This window comes from Uloborus diversus, chromosome 2 (assembly GCF_026930045.1).
Source record: "Uloborus diversus isolate 005 chromosome 2, Udiv.v.3.1, whole genome shotgun sequence".
In the NCBI taxonomy this organism is placed as follows: Eukaryota; Metazoa; Arthropoda; class Arachnida; order Araneae; family Uloboridae; genus Uloborus; species Uloborus diversus.
Window position 1 is genome coordinate 23,412,238 of NC_072732.1, and position 21,590 is coordinate 23,433,827.

The window sequence follows — 21,590 nt, forward strand, 5'->3', positions numbered from 1 at the left end:
GAAAGGAATTCTTGTGAATTCATTTCGACAACTCTGAAAGGGTTCTTTCTTTTACTATTTTGTATTATATGATACCAGTCACTAGGGTTATAAATATACGGAATTTTTTTTGCATAAGCTTCTATAACTGCAAAATCAGCATCATTGGGAAAATAACTGTGCCCACTTAATAAAAATTTAAACTCAATTGATTCAGCTTTTATATCTTCACTCTGAACCAATTTCAGTAAACTTAACACAGTTTTTATATTTCGATTCTGTCCTGAACATGAATCTGAATACATTATAATTTTTTGAAAATCCTTTGCGTACAGTTTAATGTGTTTAATTAAACACGATGACACTTCTTGTGAACCCCGCGATGCTTGGGTTATAGGCCAAACATACATATAGCCCTCGTTAGTCTTTAAATCACGGCAACCAAGATTTACTTATAAGTTTCTCTTGTAATAAGCCACTGATGTGGATAGTTTCGGAAATGGTAATGCTTTTCTAAATCAAAAATAAACACGCATATTTCGTCTGAAGCTGTTAGTCGATCATTAGCCATACTATTACGGGCAATTTCTGCATTTCGCAAGTGTTCGTCATGTTCAACTTCAGCTGCATTTTTTTCTCCATCTATTGGAGATTGTTTTTTTATTGCCAAATAATCAGATTTTGCACAAGTATCTTTTGAAGGTTGCTTAAAATGTAAGTTAAATTTTGTCGAAAATACATGGTAATAAAACTTTTCCATTACTGGTACAATTTGCTCTTCATTACATTGTTCGACATACAGGTTATACATTTTTGCAATAGAAATATCTGAATTTAAGTATCTGCGTCTGGGATTACGACTTCTTTTACTATGAGTTTCTTGTTTTTCGGTGTTGCCAACAAATATCCCGAAAGAAGAAGAAGAATTTAATTTTCATTTCAAAGTTTATGTAAAAAAATATTGATAAAAGGTGGACTTATTCACAATGGCATCTGAAATTATTATACAATATAGTCAGAAGCTATTAAAAAAGGGGCTGTCTCACCTAGAAAAAAGTAACCAACGAGTAAATCCTTTAATAACTAAGAAGATTATTATTTATTTCATGAAAATTTCCAAAAATCAGAGAATATCAAAATATGGACTTAACCAGGGGCGTAGCTAAGGGGGGGGGGTTTGGGGACAAAACCTCCCCCGAAAAGTTAGTCTCAAAAAAAAAGAGAAAAAGAAGAGAGAAGAGAAAGAAAAAAAAAAGAAAAGGGAAAAATTCCAAGCGATTATACATATATATATATATATATATATATATATATATATATATGTATATATATATATATATATATATATATGTATATATATATATATATATATATATATATATATATATATATGTATGTATATATATATATATATATATTATATATGTATATATATATATATATATATATATATATATATATATATATATGTATATATATATATATATATATATATATATATATATATATATATATATATATATATATATATATATACATATTATATAAGAAGTAACCCCCCCCCCCCGAAAGTCGGGTCTAGCTACGCCACTGGACTTAACTGCATTGGCTTCTGAGCGGCTCATTTGTGTGTGAGTATTTTTTGAAACTAACATTTATGTGTTGAACTCGGGGTATTCTTTCCAAGTGTTTTATGGTTTTGAACTTAAAAATAGTTACTCTTTGCAACTCTCATAAGTTAAAGGGAGAGGATGTGGATGTAGTAATAGTATCGTATGTTTAATATGTGTCAAATGCATGGTTTCTTACTCCAAACAAGTTTAATATTCTGTCTCATGAGTGTGTTTTGTTTCTTTGATTGTTCATTACAGATTTTACAGTCTCTATTTCTTCGAAAAATGCTTCGTTCTTGCTTACTTACTGCTTTTCTTTGTCTTCTTTCCCATCTGTGGAAATTTTCCTCCTTCTGAAAAATATAAAGGAATAAAAAAGAAAATGAGTGTTTAAGTGCACAGTGAGTGATATAGTTTTGTTTTAAAACAACATTCACACATTCATGAGCTGTTTTATTGATTTATTTAATTATTCTCAAGCTGTTCAAGTCTGTAACTGAGTTTGAATATTTTTCAAGTAATGTTTCAAGTGAGTTTATTTCAAGTAATTTTTTTTTAAACATAATTTTTTTTTTGTTTGTTACATCCGTGCAGATTTAATGACATAAAAAGTTTGAGGGAATGATTAGGAATAGTGTATGTAACAAAAAGCTTACTTTTTATTCTCAGTTACTTATTGAATTCCTTATTGATTCTAAGTTCTTTTTTTAAAAACCAGTTTAATTTAACTGTTGTTAATTTTTTTTGAATTTTAATTTTATTTTGATTATGCTACAAAAGTATAGTTATTGAATAATTTCCAAGAAATTTAGAAGTAATAGGTTTAGTCCCATTTCTTTAGAGAACATGTTATAATGTCAAATTCGATCAACCCCTACAATCTCTTTTAAATGTTTTCATCCTATAACAAAGAAAAAAAACCCTGTTCTTTAAACTATCCTTCATCTTAAGCCTTATTTTAGTGACAGTTTTCTTTTTTAAATGCTTATGTATGTTTTCTTATTTCAAGTGGTAATATGTTTCTTTGTTCTTTCAATATCCCACTACCTATATGACATTTGCAGTCCTCACTAACATGAAGCAAAACTGGACAACTAATGGTATTTTTCTAAATTTTGTTCAACCAGTGTAATCATGTGTTTTGTTTATTTTTTATTTATTTTTATTATTATTTTTTTAAATAAAGATTATAATTTTGTGTTTATAAAAAGTTTGAAATTGAAGTCCTCTACTTATTTTTGATTTGCTTAAATCCTTTTAAAGTATTTATTTCATTTTAATGCAGTATAATTGAAAAGTTTGTAGACTTTCGATCAAGAATTCTCTGAATAATTTGAAGATAAGATAAAAGAACATGTAGTTTAATTTAAAATTGAACACAGTCGAATAACATATTTTACTATTCAGTTTATGAAAGTACTCCATAACGTATTTTTTAGCACATTTATTTTTTTTTAGGATGTTTCCGACGAGCGTCTGAAGAAAACTACTGAGCTTCTTCAAGGAATAAAACTTCTGAAGTTGTATGGTTGGGAGAGAACTTATGCCAATCTAGTTAAGAAAATTCGAGATAAAGAGCTGAAAATTTTGAAAAGTGATTCCATTTGTGTCGCTTTCAACAGTAAGTGATTCTAGCACTAACGTGTTTATTGGAGCTTACTGAGTGCTTTTGATGGTCATGTAGTGATGTGGATCGGGTAAATACCCAGCGGGTAGGTAAATATTTTTTGGGTATTTACCTGGATATTAACCCAAGGCCTAGGTAAATACCCAAAAACTGGGTATTTTACAAAAAAATGCGAAAAGTGAATGGGAATATTTTTTTTAAAAGCTTAATATGAAATAATTGGTAAAACTGATACATACATATGTGTTACACAGTTTATAATATTTTTTATTAAAAGGCTTGATGAAATCATGAAAGAAACATTTTGTGAATCAAAGAATCTCTCTTTTCAATGTCATAATTGGAGAAGTATAAGCAATTCAATGATGAACTTCAGGATTTCAAAATTATAATCCAAGTTAGTCATATACAAAATGAAAAAAAAAAAAAAAGAAGGAAGCATGAGGGATGTTTGGAAGAATAAACAGAGAAGTTATTAAAACTGTGATGTTATTTATTTTATTGCTGTTTAAGTGATAACGAGGCAAATATAGAAAGTTTTCACATTAACATTCTGCAAAAGATATAAGTAAATAAATAGCAATAATAAATTTAGCGACATTTTGTTACATTTTGATGTCATGAAGGGACATATTACAGGGTTATAAAAGACTAGGACCTTAAAAAATTGATGTTTGCTTTTTTTTTTGTAACCAGTTAAGCTTTTTACTTTTTATAGAATGGCCTTTCTTATCTGAAATTTGGCGAGCAACATTGATTAGGCATATCCAACACATTTAATGTGAATATCATATTAGATTGCTAAGTTGTTTCACACAATAATTCTATAAATATGCGATCAAAATACAAATTTTGGACAAAAATTTATCGTTTTGTATATGGTCAATTACATATGGTCATATGGTATAATGGTCGGTTATATATATATATACATAGAATAAATATAGAAAAGTATTTTAGTTAAATATAAACTTTTGAAATACATACCCGGGTAAATACCCATTTTGGGTATTTACCTGGTTATATACCCTGGGTATTTACCCTTAAAAATAAATACCCAGGTATTTTACATCACTATGGTCATGTGATTTGTTTCATTTTTGAAGTGAGATATATATTGATGCACTCACAAGTCATTGTAATTAATTTGTGCTGTAGTGGCAAAATTAGCAGCTGTTCATTCTTTACTAGCTGCGTGCCCGGCGTTGCACGGGCTACTTAAAAAATGAAAGAGATGTCCAATTGATGTTTTTGTATTACTCTGACATCAGTTTCTAAAGCGCTAAGGAGTAAATAAATACGCGTAATGCAAGGTTTGCAAAACACCAGTAGAGCATATTTTTGGCAAAAATCTCTTTAAAGTTAATCATAGTTATCAATAATGCAAGTTATGAGTATTTTCAATTAGCACAAAAGATGAAAATATATGCATAATCAATTATAATCTGTGCTCACTTTAAACTGAATTAAATCTGATAGACTATACCTGAAACATTTGTATGTACAATTACGATCAACTTTTTACATAAAATGACACATACTTTTTGGTTGCTTTCGTGAAACTAAAGCACCAAGACTTAATAAATACCAATCAGCATTAATTTAATACCAAGTCATCAGATTCGAATTAAGCTTTAGTTAAATCCTTAAAAACAATATTTTTGTTCAACTCTGTTTCACTTAAAGAAATCCAAACAATCTTAATTTAACATGTTCTTTTAACGATACAAACTGTATTTCAAAAATAGAAACAGGAAGGAAAAAGAGAGTTATTAATTTCGAAAACTCACACATGTGACGGGAAAAAGTCCAACAAAATAAACATAATTAGTCGCACATCCTAAATGTACCAAAATATGAGGCCGGTGAATGATAAACTTACCCTACAATCAATAAACATGTCTAAAGAAACAACTTTCATATATTGAAAGGAGTTAAGAACGTTGAATGTAAAAAATAAAAAAGGACAGACGATAAAATAAAGGCTATATCCGAATAGAGCAACCAATTTTAAACTAATTTAAAATGAAATTCTAGATGGAAACGTTGTTTTAAGATTTGGACAGCAGCCAAAAAAATCTCTTTTAAAACAATTATTAGAATTTTACTTGCTCACGCAAATGCAAAATGGCAACAGGAAAGAAATAAAATTCCCGAATAACGTTATGTTAATTAACGTTTTAATTAATATCTCCGCTAATTAAACGCGCACAATTACGAGATTGGTTCTATTGTTTTCTTTGGAAAATTTCGAATTGATCGGTATCTCGTTTGACTCTCGATTCGCAGCGGTTCTTGAGAAGATAGATCTTCAGACAGACAGACAGACAGAGGCGAACAGATTTTAATATTACAGTGGATTCAGAAAGTTTTTGCTTTTACTACATTACCACTTCTGAAATTTTTCTTATACATATGAAAATAATAGTAAAATTATAATACAGAAAACAGGTGCTTATAATTTTATTGTGTAATATTTTAGTTTCCTTTTGCTTACTAATACTAGTTTACATTACTATTTTCAGCATTTATCACCCAAACTTCATCAATTATTGTTACTCTTGTGGTGAGTCTTTTCCATATAAAATTTGCTTTTAATAAATATGAAACAAAAGTTGAAAGATGCTTAAAATTTATTGTAACTGTGTTTTATAGTCCACATATTGATATTTGTTGCAGACATTTTCATTGTTCTCAAAAATTGAAGGAAGACCTTTGTCACCACCTGATGTTTTTACTGGTCTAGCCTTGTTCAACCAGTTGACTGTTCCATTGTACATCATTCCTTTTGTAATTCCCATGGTTATCAATGCTGTTGTAAGAGAAATCTTTTTATCTTTATCATCTACTTTATTTCTTAAATAAGCTACAAATTGTATCAAAATTACAGTTAAGTATCAGTTAGAAGAGGTAGAGAGAGTGGAGTGCTCTATTCTTGTAGCAAGGATCCCAAGTCACATGATAGCATTTAAAGTAAATTATTGAAAGAAATCTTTTTTTTTTTTTGAGCAATCACGACTGCTTATTGTTCTCACTTGACTGTTTTGATGTGCTATCATTTTATTTTCCCGCCAGCACCCTCTGCAGCACCACCGTCGACCGGCTCCTCCTCATGCTGCTCCTATAGCGAAAGCTGTCTCCAGGTTGCATCCATGTCCTACACACACGCGCATGTATACACAACTACACACACACACGCAGGCAAACACACACACACAGGCACACACACACGCAGGCACACACACACAAACACACACACGCAGGCAAACACACACGCAGGCACACACACACACACACCTACATACACAAACACACAACTACCCACACAGACACAAACACACATGCCTACACACACATACACATTGCCCCCCCCCCCACACAAACGCTCATACACACAACTATCCGCACACTCATACCTGCACACAGACATAAACGCACATGCCTACACACACACACATACCCCTACACACAAACACACATACCCCCCACACACACATAAACACACGAATACGTACACACACACACATGATTGCGAAAAACATAATTTGAATTCAAGAGGTCAAAATTCAAATTAATTTTTTTCCCCACAAGTTTGGAGCAAAAGGTCGTCACAGTTGAACCATATATGACTTGGGATCTTTGGCTCAGCTTTTTCTAATCAGTTTGCGGAACTTGCTCCTTCCAGTTACTAATCCCTGCTCTTAAGTGTGATGCTTTTTAAATATAAACATTTTAAGCAAATTCTTTTATGCAAACAACAGTAATAACAAATAAAACCTAGAATTGTATTCAATGCAAGTAAAAATTCCAATAATTGTGTGAAGTGATAAGTGTGTAAAAATTCTGGGATTTATTTGTTAATAATATCCATGATTGTTAATAATTGTTTTAACTAGTATTTCATCAACATTTAGGTAAGCACCAGGAGACTCACTGATTTCTTAGTGATGCCTGAAGTTGATTTGACGTTGCCATGGAGAGATGATCCCGATGCCCCAGAAGCTACGGTCGAGTTTGTTCCAGAAAGTGGAAGTGTGTTGGTAAGTTGTTTTTTGAATGCAAATGAGTGTTAATGTGGTGCTTTGCATCTCAAAGAAAAAGTGACAGTTAAATCTTTATGAAGGGTTGGATTAAATATGAGTTTTATAGCCAGGAACTTTGTTAACCCCTTCCCTCTTGCTCCCGTGAATTTGCCGTGCTGGGGTTTTGATCTTCATTTCTCGTTCCAGTGATATTGCTTTGCTGGGGTGTGCAATATTAACGCGACAAAATGATTAAAATCAATTCATTTCTTCGGCCCAGAATACATTTTATTTCTCTTTTTATACACTAGATGGCAGTATCAGCCAATTTTAAACGTAATTGTGGATTTTAAATGTAATTGTAGAGATGCAGGAAAAAATTTTGGTACTACTTACCAGATTGTGACGTTGGCCTCTGTATCTCAAGCTTTGAAATTTACCACACAAGAAAAATTTACTTATCTTTACTTATATTACACAAAAGATTAATAAAATTCTTTTTGAATGCTTCAAAGACTTATTTCTTAAAATTTTGCTGCTTGCTTGGGCTTGCTTGTTAACTTTTCATAAAATTTTAAATTTTTCTAAAATATCAATCTAAAAATATTGAAAATGAGAAATTGAATGCACATGTTGTACATGCACTTATTTTTATATCATTTTCTTAAATAAAAAAATAGACACTTTTATGACCGTTTTCTTTAAAATTATTCAATTGTTAAGGGGTTAACCTGAACCCATTTTTTAAGCCTCAAGATTTCTTTTTAGTGTAGTTTGTATATGCAAATGTACTGGTACATATTTGATTGTCTTGTTATGGTTGCTTATAAAAATGTTTCCATTTCAAAGCTTTGTACCCTTTCGGGTTAAAATGAATTGCATGAAACGAAACAAGTTTCAACCATGATTTTCATTTTAAAATTAATGCAGTGAGAAGCAAAGGGATGTAAGTGCCAGCATCTTTACCAATAATAAAGCTGAAAGTCTCTCTGTCTGGATGTCTGGATGATGTCTGGATCTCTGTGACGCGCATAGCGACTAGACCGTTCGGTCGATTTTCATGAAATTTGGCACAAAGTTAGTTTGTAGTATGGGGGTGTGCACCTCAAAGCGATTTTTCGAAAATTCGATGTGGTTTTTTTTTTATTCCAATTTTAAGAACAAAATTATCATAATGTGGAACCATTACATGGGCAGAAGCCAATTGGCGAGATACGAAATTGTCATAACGTGGAACCGTAACCTGGGTACAAGCCTATTGGCGAGAAAATTCACCCTCCACATTATTTGTAAATATACAGGTGAACCAAAGACCTTTTCATTTTTCTATTACGGGCAAAGCCGTGCGGGTACCACTAGTTTAAAATATAGAGATAACCAGTATGAATAATAGGTAAACCTCTCCTCGTTTTTTTTGCAATAGATGGTACTAATAGCCCTGTTAGGTGCTGCTATACAGCATGATTTAGAGCAACTTTTCAATGATAGCCTACCAAGGACCAAAACTTTAAACGCGTTTTACTCGAAACTTAAGAATGTCCTCTTACATCCCTTTGCTTCTCACTGCTTCAATTGTATATTATTAATTGACCTGTGCAAATGTGTTTATCTGAAGAGTTTTTTATTCATAATAGATGTGAAAGAGTCATATATTACAATATAATATAATTATTTCTCTCTTTTTTTAGCTTCATCTAAAGGAAAATTCTTTTGACAGTCGTGGATATCTTTCTGGTTCAGAAGAAGGAGACGGAGTTTTTCTGCCAGAATTTTATAATTACACACCGTCAGAAGAAAATACCCTTTTAACCATCAAGAAAGGAAGTTTTTCATATGATACTTCTTATACAATACCTAGCCTCAGAGATATCAATGTCCAGATTCCAAATGGTAAGAAGTATTTATTATTTATTTATTTATTAAAAGTAATGCACACTACCATAGACTAATAATAAGAATAGACCGAGCTATGGCAACCCTTTTGCTGCTCATAAACCAAACCATGTGACTGGTGGATATCCTAGCAACAGCGTAGCAGACGACCAACGCCCGCGAGAAATAAAATAAATAGAATTGATGGAACACGGAAGAATGATCTTTTATGGAGTCTGATTTGTAAATTTGTTATTCTAATTTGTAAATATTTTGTTAATATAGTGAGTTTTTCGTTTAGATAGTATTGTGCATTTTCTTTAGTCAATTTCAATAACTCTCTAAACAATTAAAGATGCAAGCGTCCAAAAAGAATCGGCAAACGGTAAGATTTTTACCTACAATTTCAATTTAAGATACCGATTAGTACATTTTGGCGTTAACACAAAACGTTTACTCCATTACGTTCTCGCCAACGTTGACGTAGCAGTTCCAAATGAAATAAAAGTTACTGAAAACTGTGAACAAAAACTAATTACTAATGTAAAAATAATGCATAACTAAAAGAAAAACAGTTCAATCTCTGCACCTGGAAAAAAATTATAATGAAAACACATTACGTGTTAAAATACATGTTGAGTGCCAAACTATAGATAATGTTGCCATGTAGCAACCAATCTGCCAAAGTTTTCGCCAAGCCTTCCACCAGTCACATGATGTATCCATGAACCAATTTTTTCATCAGCAAGTCTGGGAAAGCTCGGTCTACTCTTATTATTAGTCTATGCACACTACAGAAGGAATCCAGTTACAGTGGCAGCAATAATATAAAAATATCAATTGAAACAAATTATACATTTAAAATATTAGAACATACAGACTTAAAATTGTAAAATGAATAGTTAACAATATCTATGTGTAATGTAATGTGTACGACAATCAATGTGTAATCATTGTGTATGTTATGACTTTGGCATTTAAGTTTGGCTGTAGGCCAAAGGACTTTCATTATTGTGTATTTTTATCGTAGTTAATGTAATTCAAACTTGAAAATAAAATTCAAACTTCTACGGTTATCCAAATTGTGAGCAAAATAGTGCTCTAACCTTTGTAGCATTTTTTTCCCAAAATACTCAGTTCAAAATTAATAAATAGATAAATATGAAGGATGCTGTGGGTTTTCTGTCAAAAACAATGAAATCAAAATCTAATAATGCAAATAAGATTATAAAAAGTGATTATTGCCCTCCCCCCCACCCATTCCCTGCTTTGAGAAATGTAATTTATTTATATACATGCATGCATTCCCCTCCCCCCATACATGGTTTATTGAGTAGATATACTCCCCCGTCCTAAAAAATCTGAAATTATGGGTCTGCCACAGTTTTTTGTTCATAATCCAATAAATCATTCGCAACTCAAGCGCTCAAATACGCTACCTTGCGGTGATTTACAAAACTGCCGATGAAACTAAAACATTGCCACGTTGCGTTCCCCGTGTGTCTGTTGACGTAAACACAGGCAGTTTGTTCTGAGTATTTATTAACGCAATCGATGTGTCTTAGTTTGCTTTCAACTACAGAAATTAATTCGTCCCTTAGTAGTATTCTCGAGCTTCTCAAAATTATGTTAGTTTTCCATATTTCCTTCTAAAATATGATTTGATATACAAAGTAAAAATTTTTATTGTTTTGTATGAATTTGTAAGAATATGAGTTTTTTTTTAATCTTAAATTGATTAAACTAACCATATTTTACAGCAGCATTTAGTTGGAATGGACAGTATGCAAAATATTTTCTTGAATTTATTATCGTAGAACAAAATGTAAAATGTTTAACCGAGAAAGAATTTACTTTATTCTTTTCATTCTCAGCTGAAAGATTTCGCCAAATTTGTTTAGGGTTATAGTTTTAGTATTGTGCGAGCAAAGTAGCCTTGGCGAGATTTCGCATTTTTAGTTAAACCATTTTTAATTTTTATCATGAGTGGAATAAAATGGTAGTAAGATTATAGAATTCGATAAGTGAAAAGAAATAATGGTCAATCAACTGAAAAGAAAACTACCACCATATATCCGTGAGAATTTTGTTGATGATTTGCATAACATGACACAATTAAATCGTAACTCAGAAATTAGAAAAATCGAAACAGAAAATTTTTAAATTAACCGATTCGGGAATTCGAGAAAAATAACTCGGCTACAAATGCAAAACAATAAGCGCTAGCCAAGCAAGGCAAAAAAGTATCATCTTCTTTCGATAATAATTTGTAATGTCATATTGAATTTTCTAGCATTAATTGTTATTCTTGTCAGGCCACAATTATTATTTAGTTTTATCAAGAATTGATAAATATCGAATTCAACATCGTGGAAATAGCTGCTTAGAACTACGAACTACGTAGTTTACATTAATCTTTGACATTTAGTAATGCTTCTTGAATTCTCACTTCTTTCTACGTGGGTCAGAATATCCACAAGACTTTGAAAATTAATTTAAAAAGAATAAAGCGAAAAAATCATACGTACAAACAAAAATCACAACACTTTTAGCATTTTCTTCGTTACCATGTGCGTTTGTTTTAGTTTTTAAGTCCGCCATTAGACAGTGACTTCAGTGCCCCCTATAGTTCGTTGGAGTTGCGAATAGACCTAACAGGTGTTGTATGTCTAGACATCAAGAGAAAAGATACCCTTTCAGTAAAGTTAATTATTGGTTGAGAAATTGCATATTTGATTGTTTCTTTATGAAACAGTTTGTGTGTTTTCCTTTTTCAATTAAAAAGTTATGTTTCAACTTATTCTTTTAAAAAGGTTATTTCTTAAAAAGCTTTTAATTGAATGTAATAAGCATTTCAAAGTCAAATGCTGCCATTAAAAAGTAAATAAATAAGCAGCAGAATCATTTTGCAGAAACTTGATATTTCTTAAATATTGTTTCTAATCCTCTGGTTATCTGACGGAGCCAGACAAGATCCAGCAAATCATTGACCCTTATGAACAGTCTTGCATAATATAGACGAACGCGCGAACAGCGTTTGCAGAAAATTTTTGGCTCTGCAAAATTTTTTTTCATCTGCTAATGTTACTAGTTAAAAAAAAAAAAAAAATTTTTAAAGAAAATTTTAAAAAATCCCAGTTCATTTCTACCAAAGCACATGTGTGAAAAAAAAATAATGGGATTGACAGTTTTCTTCAGTTGGTGAAAAATAAGCAAACTATATATTATTGTTAAAAAAAATGATTTAAAGCACTTTTCTTTTTACTCTTTGTATTTAACTATAAATTTAATTCTTTATTCAAGGGTGAATTGGGCAAAATAACTATTTGCAAAAAAATTTCCAGTTAGGATTTGTGTTTGCAGAAAGCTTTTCATTTTATCTAAGTCTGCTTATGAAATCAAGGACAAGAAGAGGGGAGGCATATAAGTGTTCTTTGGTAAGACCCAAGCAGTCCAGGATGTGTTCGGCTGAGGCCTGCTGAACCCTGCACTTGGAGTAGACCGAAAAAAATTTCTGCCCTCAAAGAATGAGAGACTTTTCTATTTCTTAACTAATCGGAACTAATTGATTTTACGTGTTTGAAACATACTTCTTACAATTTCAGTTTAATGTAACATGTGAAGGTAAAATTATTTTTTGGGCCTTTACGCTGAGTGAAATTTAAACTTGAAAAAGTCATTCAAGCCCTTAGAAAGTCCCCAAAGTTAACAATCTCCTGTTTAAAATAGGTGTTGTAGACATTTCTGTTGATGAAATTTTTAACAAGTAAATTAAAAAGGTAAATTTTATTTTTATGATTATGTACGCACTTAATCAAAAGCATGGCATTACATTTCCTTCAAGCTTGGCATTACGTTTCATGCATTGAAGCTTTATTACTAAAAATGGCAGTAAAATATTCAGCCACTTAAAAGACCTTTCAACTCTGAAATTGAAGACCCACTCTGGAGCTTTATCTTCTTTTGATGAAAAATTAATCTGTATTTTTGATTTTGCCCTTTAATATTCCTATTTTTTTAAAGTGTGAAGTGTATAAGGCTTGTGATAAGAATAATTCTTTTGCAATTACCATTTTTTTCCTCTTTACTTGATGTTTTGTTTTATGTTTAGAAATCAATTTTTTAAACAAATGTATTTTTAGTTAAAACTTCAAAGTATTTCATTTTTAATGGAACAAAAATGGATTTCTGTTTCACGACATGTCATATGTGTTTTTCCAAAGGTTGAGAGTTTTTTTTTTAGTTTTACGAATTGCACTTCATTTAAGGAAATGAATTATTTTTTGCAATTTTTGTTTCAAAATTTGGTGAAAAAAAACACATTTAATTTTACTTGTGAGTAGTACTGGCCAAGGGCACCCATATGTAAAATTTTAAGGGGGGCTAAAAAATTTTCCCCATGGTTTAGCAGAATATTTTCCCCATGGAAACCGATTTCAGTACAGATTAGAGATATTAAAATTTGGCATTTTTAATGACTTATTCATTAATGGTTGGAAAACAAATTTTTATACATTTTTGCAAAGAAAAAAGCACTAAAATTAAGGAAGTTCTCATTTCTAAGGGGGACTTGAGCCCCCTCTTGCCCCCCTATATGGGCGCCCTTAGTGCTGGCACTCAGTAGATCATGATACTCACTTTGTTTTGTAGGAAAGCTGACTGTTGTTGTGGGTTCTGTGGGCAGTGGAAAATCATCTCTCCTGTCAGCCATCCTTGGTGAGCTTCATGTAATAAGTGGATCTATTAGTTGGAATAGGTTTGTTTGATGAAAAATTTGATCTCCTATTACTCATGATTGTCACTAATTACACATGGCAACTGTCATTTTGGTGCTGGGATATACAAAACTGATTTTGTAGGAACATGGTGCTCTGAATTCAAATATTACATTTGATTTTGCCTGGGACATTTTTAAGACATAATATTAGGGTCAGTTAATAAATAACGAGTCAGGGGCTATAAAACAGATTTTATTCGACATTCTTCAAAACTACTGTTCGAAATTGTTTAAACATTAACCCCACGGGAAATTCAGTCGCATAATTCCATGCTCATAAAAGTCCTTTGGCTGCTACTGGAACCAATTACGTGCGCATTCCTTTTTACTTCATCATCCGAAGGAAATCGTTGTCCTCAAAGGTTGAGTTCCCCAAGGATGTAAAAATCACTCAGGGATAGATCTGGATTCTAAGGGGAGTGGTTCAAGACTTCCCACTTAAACTTCTGCAAAAGCTCCTCTGTTGCATTGGCTGTCTATGGTCTAGTGATGTTGTGCAACAGAATGACAGCACGTGAAAGTTTACTGGGACCACACACTGCCAATTCAAAAAAGAAACTTTTGTGGAAATTGTAGTGGGAAGTCTTGAAGCATCCCCTTTATAGTTCAGATCTATCCCCGTGTGACTTTCACATCTCTGGGGGACTCAAGAAGGCACTTTGGGAACAACAATTTCATTCAGACAATGAAGCAAAGAAGTGCGTTTGTAATTGGTTCCAGCAGCAGCGGAAGGACTTTTATGAGCACAGAATTATATGACTAGTTTCCTAGTGGGATGAGTGTTTAAAACAATTTCAGTCGGTAATTTTGAAGAATGTCGATTAAAATATGTTTTATAGCCTCTGACTCGTTATTTATTGACTGACTGTAATATTTTGGTGAAGTATACGTGACATGGGTTTAAGTTAAATCCATAGATCAAATAAACACTAAACATGGAATTTTTATTGCTATTATATCATTATGCTATTCAGAGCCTGATTACCAAGTAGGCCAACTAGACTGTGGCCTTGTGCCCCAAAATTTTATTATACTCTTATGTAAGAAAAGGAGAGAAAATGTTATTATTTTTTCCTCCTTTTTTTATTTCCCATTTCTTTGGTGTACTTAAGGTGCATCCCAGCAAATATTTTGAACGAGTGTTTGAGCACTTCAACACCTCTGAAATTGGCACTCCTGGTCCTCCTTGAGTGTTTGTGTTCTTCTAAAGCTTACAGCTAAGAGATGGGGTGTGTGCAGAGAAAAGTATTTGTATTTTTAAAATTTTAATACCTTGAAAAAATGTTTCTTGCCTAGGGCCCCCTAGTATTTTAATTGGGCCCTGAAAATATTATATAAAAAGACCCAACTTGTCATGCATCATGCCAAGAGAGCCAGCATGAGGCAAGGATACAAATTGACCTCAACTCGCTGAAGCTTTGTCACTAAACTTGCCAGGTATTTTCCCCATCTGGACTTATTTCTTTTAAGTAACTGGATTGTAGATTGACAATAGGGCAAATGTGCCAGAAAAAAGCTTATTTCAAAAGCCTGTAGTTCCTTTTTTATGCCAACAAAATGGAGTTAAAGCTGCATAGTTTGGTAATAACAGCAACACCAGGGCTGCCAACCTTGGGGAAACAATTTGCAGATCATCTGTGGTGATTTTGAAATTTTGCGGATCAGCTCTGTATTTTGCATATGATTCAATAAAAAACTAAAACCACCTATCTAAAACTGTTTTTGAGCTTTGATAGTCATTTTAAGCACTAGCATAAAAATAAAAAACAGCTTTAAACACTCGTGCTTACAAACACTAGGCCGGAAACTGCGGAGCAAGATAACTTTTTCTGGAGTTTCGCTATTTTTGCAGAGAAACTCCGCAAGATGCAGAGCAGTTAGAAACCCTGAAACACTGACCTTAAAAAGTAGAGCGATAGAGAAAAACTATTTTTGTATTACGATTCAACTTCCCAAATATAGCTGAACTCATAGTTCTGTTTTCTTTAGAAGACAGGTGGAAATATTTTATCTAAAATAATTCGAACTGAAAATCAATACATGTTAAAATATAAAAATGTTAATGTAAAGAAGGTTTTAATAACAGTCATTCATTTATGGCTTGTGTTGAAATGTTTTGAATGATATTCATGCTCAAACTTTATTTTGAAAAATGACAGTGCCAATGTCTAGAGGTGGGCACAAGCCCCCTTTATCCCTCTCATGGGCGCCTTATACCTTTGAATATTTTTTGTTAGGTCACTAAAGCATCACTTTGTATTTGTAGTTGTCCTGTGATTGCATATGTTCCTCAGAAGCCTTGGTTGATAAATGCTACTCTTAAAGAAAATATTTTGTTTGGTCAGCCTTATGATGGTCGCAGGTAAGTTATATTTTTAATATGTTTGGACTGTCTTAACTGTTATTTGACTTCTGTGCAGTTGACAAGATGCTGCTTTTTTACTCTGTTTATCTGTCAGTGTTTCATAGCAGGTTCTCTTACAATTTTATTTGCCTTCAAATTTTTAATTTGCACATGCATAATTTTATTGTTAAAGTTGGGGAAACATGATACGAAATTTCCAGCAGCTTCAAATGTCTTGATTTGCTCTCTCTCTCTTGTGATCTTATGTGCTTGACTACTGGTTCTTTTAGTTCTGAAAGAATTTTTTGGTATAAATTGAAATTTATTTTTGAGTTTAAGTACTGCTGGCAGGATAGTGTAGTGGCTAGGCAATGACCTCTTACACATAAGGTCACAGATTCAAATCTAGTTGATTAAAATCTCAGCTGATTTTCGTGGCTCAGAAAATTGTCATGCTTCACATCTTATTATCATGGTGCATGGTTTGTTGACCCATTAGGGCCGTTTCCATGGACACTTTCGACACCGGAAAAAACCTGCTTTTCACCGCATTCTGGTTATTTGCGGGGTTTATATGAAATCTTTCAACTACTAGCTTCTGGAGTGAAAGCGGTGTTTGTACCCAGAATGCATTACGCGAAACGAGTTCGTCTACCAGCCGCTAAGGATGCTGGGTAAAAACCGCTTTCTATGGTATAATGGGAGAACCTCTTTTTACATGGAAATAGGGAATTTTTCAATCGGTTTTTTGTGAAGCCAGAGCGGAGATTTACCGGGTCGAAAAGTGTGTTATGAACGCGGATTTTGAGAATCTATTTAGTTTAGATATTTTTGGTCAAATTAAATTCCTATTGTAACCGCATGCCATAAAATCCCAATTGTCCCCATTGGGTTCAAAACTGGATGCCAAAAATCTCAAGTGGTAACCTTTGTGTGCCAATAATTATGACACATAAAAAAATGGATGCCAGTCTCATAGTCCACAAATAATGGGAAACCATTACGCAAGCTCAATAGAAGCAAACTAAAAAAAAAAAATTAATTTGGATTTTGACATCTGGAATTCAAGTTATGTTTTTCGCAATCATGAGTGTGTGTGTGTGTGTATGTAGGCGTGAGTGTGTTTGTGTGTGGGGGGTATGTGTGTTTATGTGTAGGGGGTATGTGTATGTGTGTGTAGGCATGTGTGTCTGTGCGCAGGCATGAGTGTGTGGGTAGTTGTGTGTATGATTGTTTGTGTGCGTGGGGGCGGGGTATGTGTATGTGTGTGTATGTGTTGGTGTCTGTATGCATGCATGTGTGTATGTGTTTGTGTGTGTGTTGGTGTATGTGTGTGTGTATATGTGTGTGTGTGCACGTGTGTGGTGTTGTGTGTGTGTGTGCATGTGTGTAGTTGTGTGTGTATGTGTGTAGTTGTGTATGTATGCGCATGTGTGTAGGATATGGATGCAACCTGGAGATGGCTTTCGCTATAGGAGCAGCATCGTGAGGAGCCAGTCGACGGTGATGCTGCAGAGGGTGCTGGCGGGAAAATAAAATGATAGGAATTCAAAACTGTCAAATGAAAGCAATAAGCAATCGTGATTGCTCAATAAAAAGCAATTTGAAATATCAAGGTATGAACTGAAAATATTTTATGTTTTAAGATTCGAACTGATTGTAATTAATTTAATTTCATGAACTGAATATTAATAAATTATTTGATGTTTATGTAGTTCTTATTGAATGTGTGCATTTATCTGTTAAGAAATTAATTTTTTTTTAAAGCAATTGGATACTTCTACTACATTAATTACTTAGGATACAGAACTATTATAGACTTCTTAATTTTTAGATATCATCAAGTTATTCAAGCTTGTGCTTTGCAACCTGATATTGACCTTCTACCAGCTAGAGATATGACAGAAATTGGTGAGAGAGGATTAAATCTCAGTGGTGGCCAGAAACAGAGAATTGCTCTTGCCAGAGCATTTTATTCCCCTGCTCGATTAGTTATCTTGGTATGTTGAAAAATAATTTCAGTCAGCTACTTTCTGTGATTGAATACAGTAAATCTATGGTTTCATTTCAATTTGGCAAAAAATCGCAACACGAGAAAAATATAAAGCTTGCTTTGTTTATGAGGTACTAGCTGCGTCTCCCGGCTTTGCCCGGTCCACCTTGAAAATAAAAATTGTGTCAAGTGACGTATATTCAACAATCAGGCAAATAAATAAATAAAACATCATGATTCCAAACAATGATGACAGATATTAAATTACTTTTAAGAAATTAAATCCAGAAAGATGGATTTAAAATGTGTAAACATGGAAACACAAAATAAAATAAGTTTAAGGAATTAAAATGCAAAAGAAAATGGTTCACAATTTGAATGGAATCAAGATTTCTTAAACTTGATTTAAAAATGCTTGTAACTGTTTTTCCTTTCGAGATAAAAGCTAATTTTTTCGACCATTGGTCGAGAGAGATCTTGAGTAAAAATTCTTGCTTTTTCCAATGCTGTCAAAAAGAAAGCTGTGGGACAATTCCTTCACTTTTTATTGATTTATTTAATGAAGAAAGTAGTACCTAAATTTCAGCTAAGCCTAAAAAAATTCGAGCTAAAAACGCAAATAACTCCCGCTGTAATAAAGTTAGAACATTGAAACAAATAGCGTAGAACGCGGAAAATTCTACTCTTTCGAACGAAATGTAATATTACTATTTGCGAGTAATTTTTCACCCCCATATTCGGGAATTTATGTGAAAATTGGGCCTAAATTGGAATAAAAAAAGAACTACTCGTCGAATTTTTTTCGAAGTGGTCTGCAAACCTTCTCAGGACTTAAAGGAACAAACTGTGAAAATTTCAGCAAAATCGGCCGGGTAGTTGAGTTCTCGAGTTTTGCGAGTTCAAACACACAGACGTTTTTTGGGGACTTCATTTTATACTATGTAGAGATGAAGTGAAATTAGAAAGTGTATTTTTGCTGAGATTTATATTCTTAAGAAAACTATTTCATTACATTTTAGGATGATCCACTGTCAGCATTAGATGCCCACGTGGGTGCATATGTGTTTGAGCACGGTGTTAGAACGTTGTTGTTGAGAAGGCATCGAACTGTTATATTGGTTACTCATAAGTTGGAATTTTTATCTTCTGCAACCAAGGTAAGATCTAAGAAATGAAAACTAAACCAGTTACATTTTTGTTCTCAAACCAGTAAAATACTCTTGTATTTACTTTTGTATTTTGTGTGTATATTTTGTATATAACTTTAAAATTCAGTTTTTTTGTTGCTAATTATCAAGTAATGAATGAGTCAAGATTAACCTGGCAGTATTGTAATGTTGCGTTTGGATCTGCATAGCCTTTACAACATTGGCAGGTTTGGTTTTGCACCAGCTCTAGTTATTTTTATTTTGTTTGCTCTTATAATTGTTTTTCTTGCTGCACAGTTTTTAATTTTTGTGTTTGGGGAAACATTTTCAAAAAACTTGCAAAGGAAGGCAAACAAACGCCTAAACTTTCTCTCTCACTAGGGCAATTTTCGCCATGCTAATCAATCCTAATATGTATTTAAAAAAAAAGAAAAATAATGCAGGTTTTAAATGAATCCAGTGGATTTGTGCTTTCATGCTGCTGACCCAGTTTATCTACATTTATTTGGAATGGCTTTCATCCCAACTGGGGTTCGATAAAATGAGTACCGTGTGCTTGGGAACTAAACATTGCGGCTTTGCATTTGGCTGACCACCTAAAGGGAAAAACTGCCTTTCACCACATAGCCCTCGGTCAGGGAGACTAAGAGCCACTAGGTTTAGTTTTTTAGGTTTTAAATGAACAGAATAATTTATTAGCAGGAATTATTAAATTGATTTACCACCTTCTTGATACAGCCTGACCCCAGGTTCATTTAAATTGTTCAAACTCTGTTTGGGAAATACTGGCATAAGGGTTAAAAAATTATTTAACTAAATTGAATTTTGATACATGGATAGATAGTAAATATTACTCAAGTTGGGTTTGAACTTGTCAAGTACGTAATGTGTTAATGCATGCTATAAATTACTCGGATAAATGTAGTTGTGGTAGAAATATTTATTTTTTTCTTCTAAATAGGGATTATGTTCTATTTTTTCTGGCCCATTATGACACAACAAAATATCCTTTTTTTTTCAGCAATCACATTGCTTATTGTTCTCATTTGACTGTTTTGAATTCCTATGATTTTATTCCCCCCCCCCCCCATCTCCCTCAGCAGCAACATGGTCTACCAACCCCTCCTCATGTTGCTGCTCTAGCGAAAACCGCCTCCAGGTTGTGTCAATATCCTACACACACACGCATACACACACACATGCATACACACACACTCACACACGCATACACACACACGCACTCATGCCTGCACACACCTACACATGCACATACACACACTCATGCCTGCACACAGACACAAATACACACGCATAGATACACACACCTGCACACAGACACAAATACACACGCATAGATACACACACATACATACACATACCTATACAATACACACACACTCATGCCTAGACACAAACACACACTCGTTATTACAAAACACATAGTTTGAATTCAAGAAGCCAAAATTCAAATTAATATATATTTTTAAATATTATATCGTGTTCTTAAAAATTCGTGTGAGTATCTTTAGATACTAATGCCTTGTCTATGTGTGCAGATACTTTTGATGGAAAATGGTACCATAAAAAAAGATGGGTCACCTAAAGAAATGGAGTCTTTCTTGCAAGATTTAAATTTTAATCTAAGGAAACCAAAGAAACCTTTTGGTAGTGAAGGTAATCAAGCTGATGGTACTTCAAGAGAGAGACACAAGTTAGTTCGCTTATTGTCAAGGCAAACATTGTACAGAACTATATCATCACAGGTAAACAGACTTTGAATTTAAAGAAAAACTGCTCTGAGTTATTATTTTTTCAATAACTATTGTTTTGATGATGATAATATATTGACTAATAATATTTTTTTGTATTTACTTTTTTTAATAATAATTATTGTGTTACTATTATAAATTATTGTTTAAGATCATAAATACTTGCTGATTTTCTAAGGATTATTTCCTGTCATTCATTTTTTATACTTAAGTTTCTTTTTTTATCTTCATTTGTATTTTTTTTTTATTTTTATGCAAAATAAAATGTATTCAAAAAATTACCTAATATTTATTATAGTATTGTTCGCTTTTTTTTTTTGGTAAAGGAAAAAAAAATAATATAAAAATGAATAAATAAATAAATTAAATAAAGTTCATTGACAATTTTATCTGTGAAAGCTGCATATAATTTATATGTATAAACATTATTACATTTTCAATTGTTT

At 32.6% G+C, this 21,590-nt stretch overlaps 1 protein-coding gene across 1 annotated transcript in view; it reads left to right on the plus strand.

Moving 5' to 3' along the window:
* LOC129235115 (ATP-binding cassette sub-family C member 8-like) overlaps nucleotides 1-21,590 on the plus strand; it is a gene marked incomplete at its 3' end in the record, with an annotated part of 81,233 nt that overhangs the window by 18,468 nt on the left and 41,175 nt on the right. Inside the window, 10 exon segments of the mRNA XM_054868804.1 lie at nucleotides 3,051-3,213; nucleotides 5,745-5,785; nucleotides 5,899-6,036; nucleotides 7,134-7,259; nucleotides 8,930-9,131; nucleotides 13,764-13,869; nucleotides 16,157-16,252; nucleotides 18,069-18,234; nucleotides 19,247-19,384; nucleotides 20,932-21,138. Of these exon segments, the coding sequence (XP_054724779.1) occupies nucleotides 3,051-3,213; nucleotides 5,745-5,785; nucleotides 5,899-6,036; nucleotides 7,134-7,259; nucleotides 8,930-9,131; nucleotides 13,764-13,869; nucleotides 16,157-16,252; nucleotides 18,069-18,234; nucleotides 19,247-19,384; nucleotides 20,932-21,138 (1,383 nt within the window).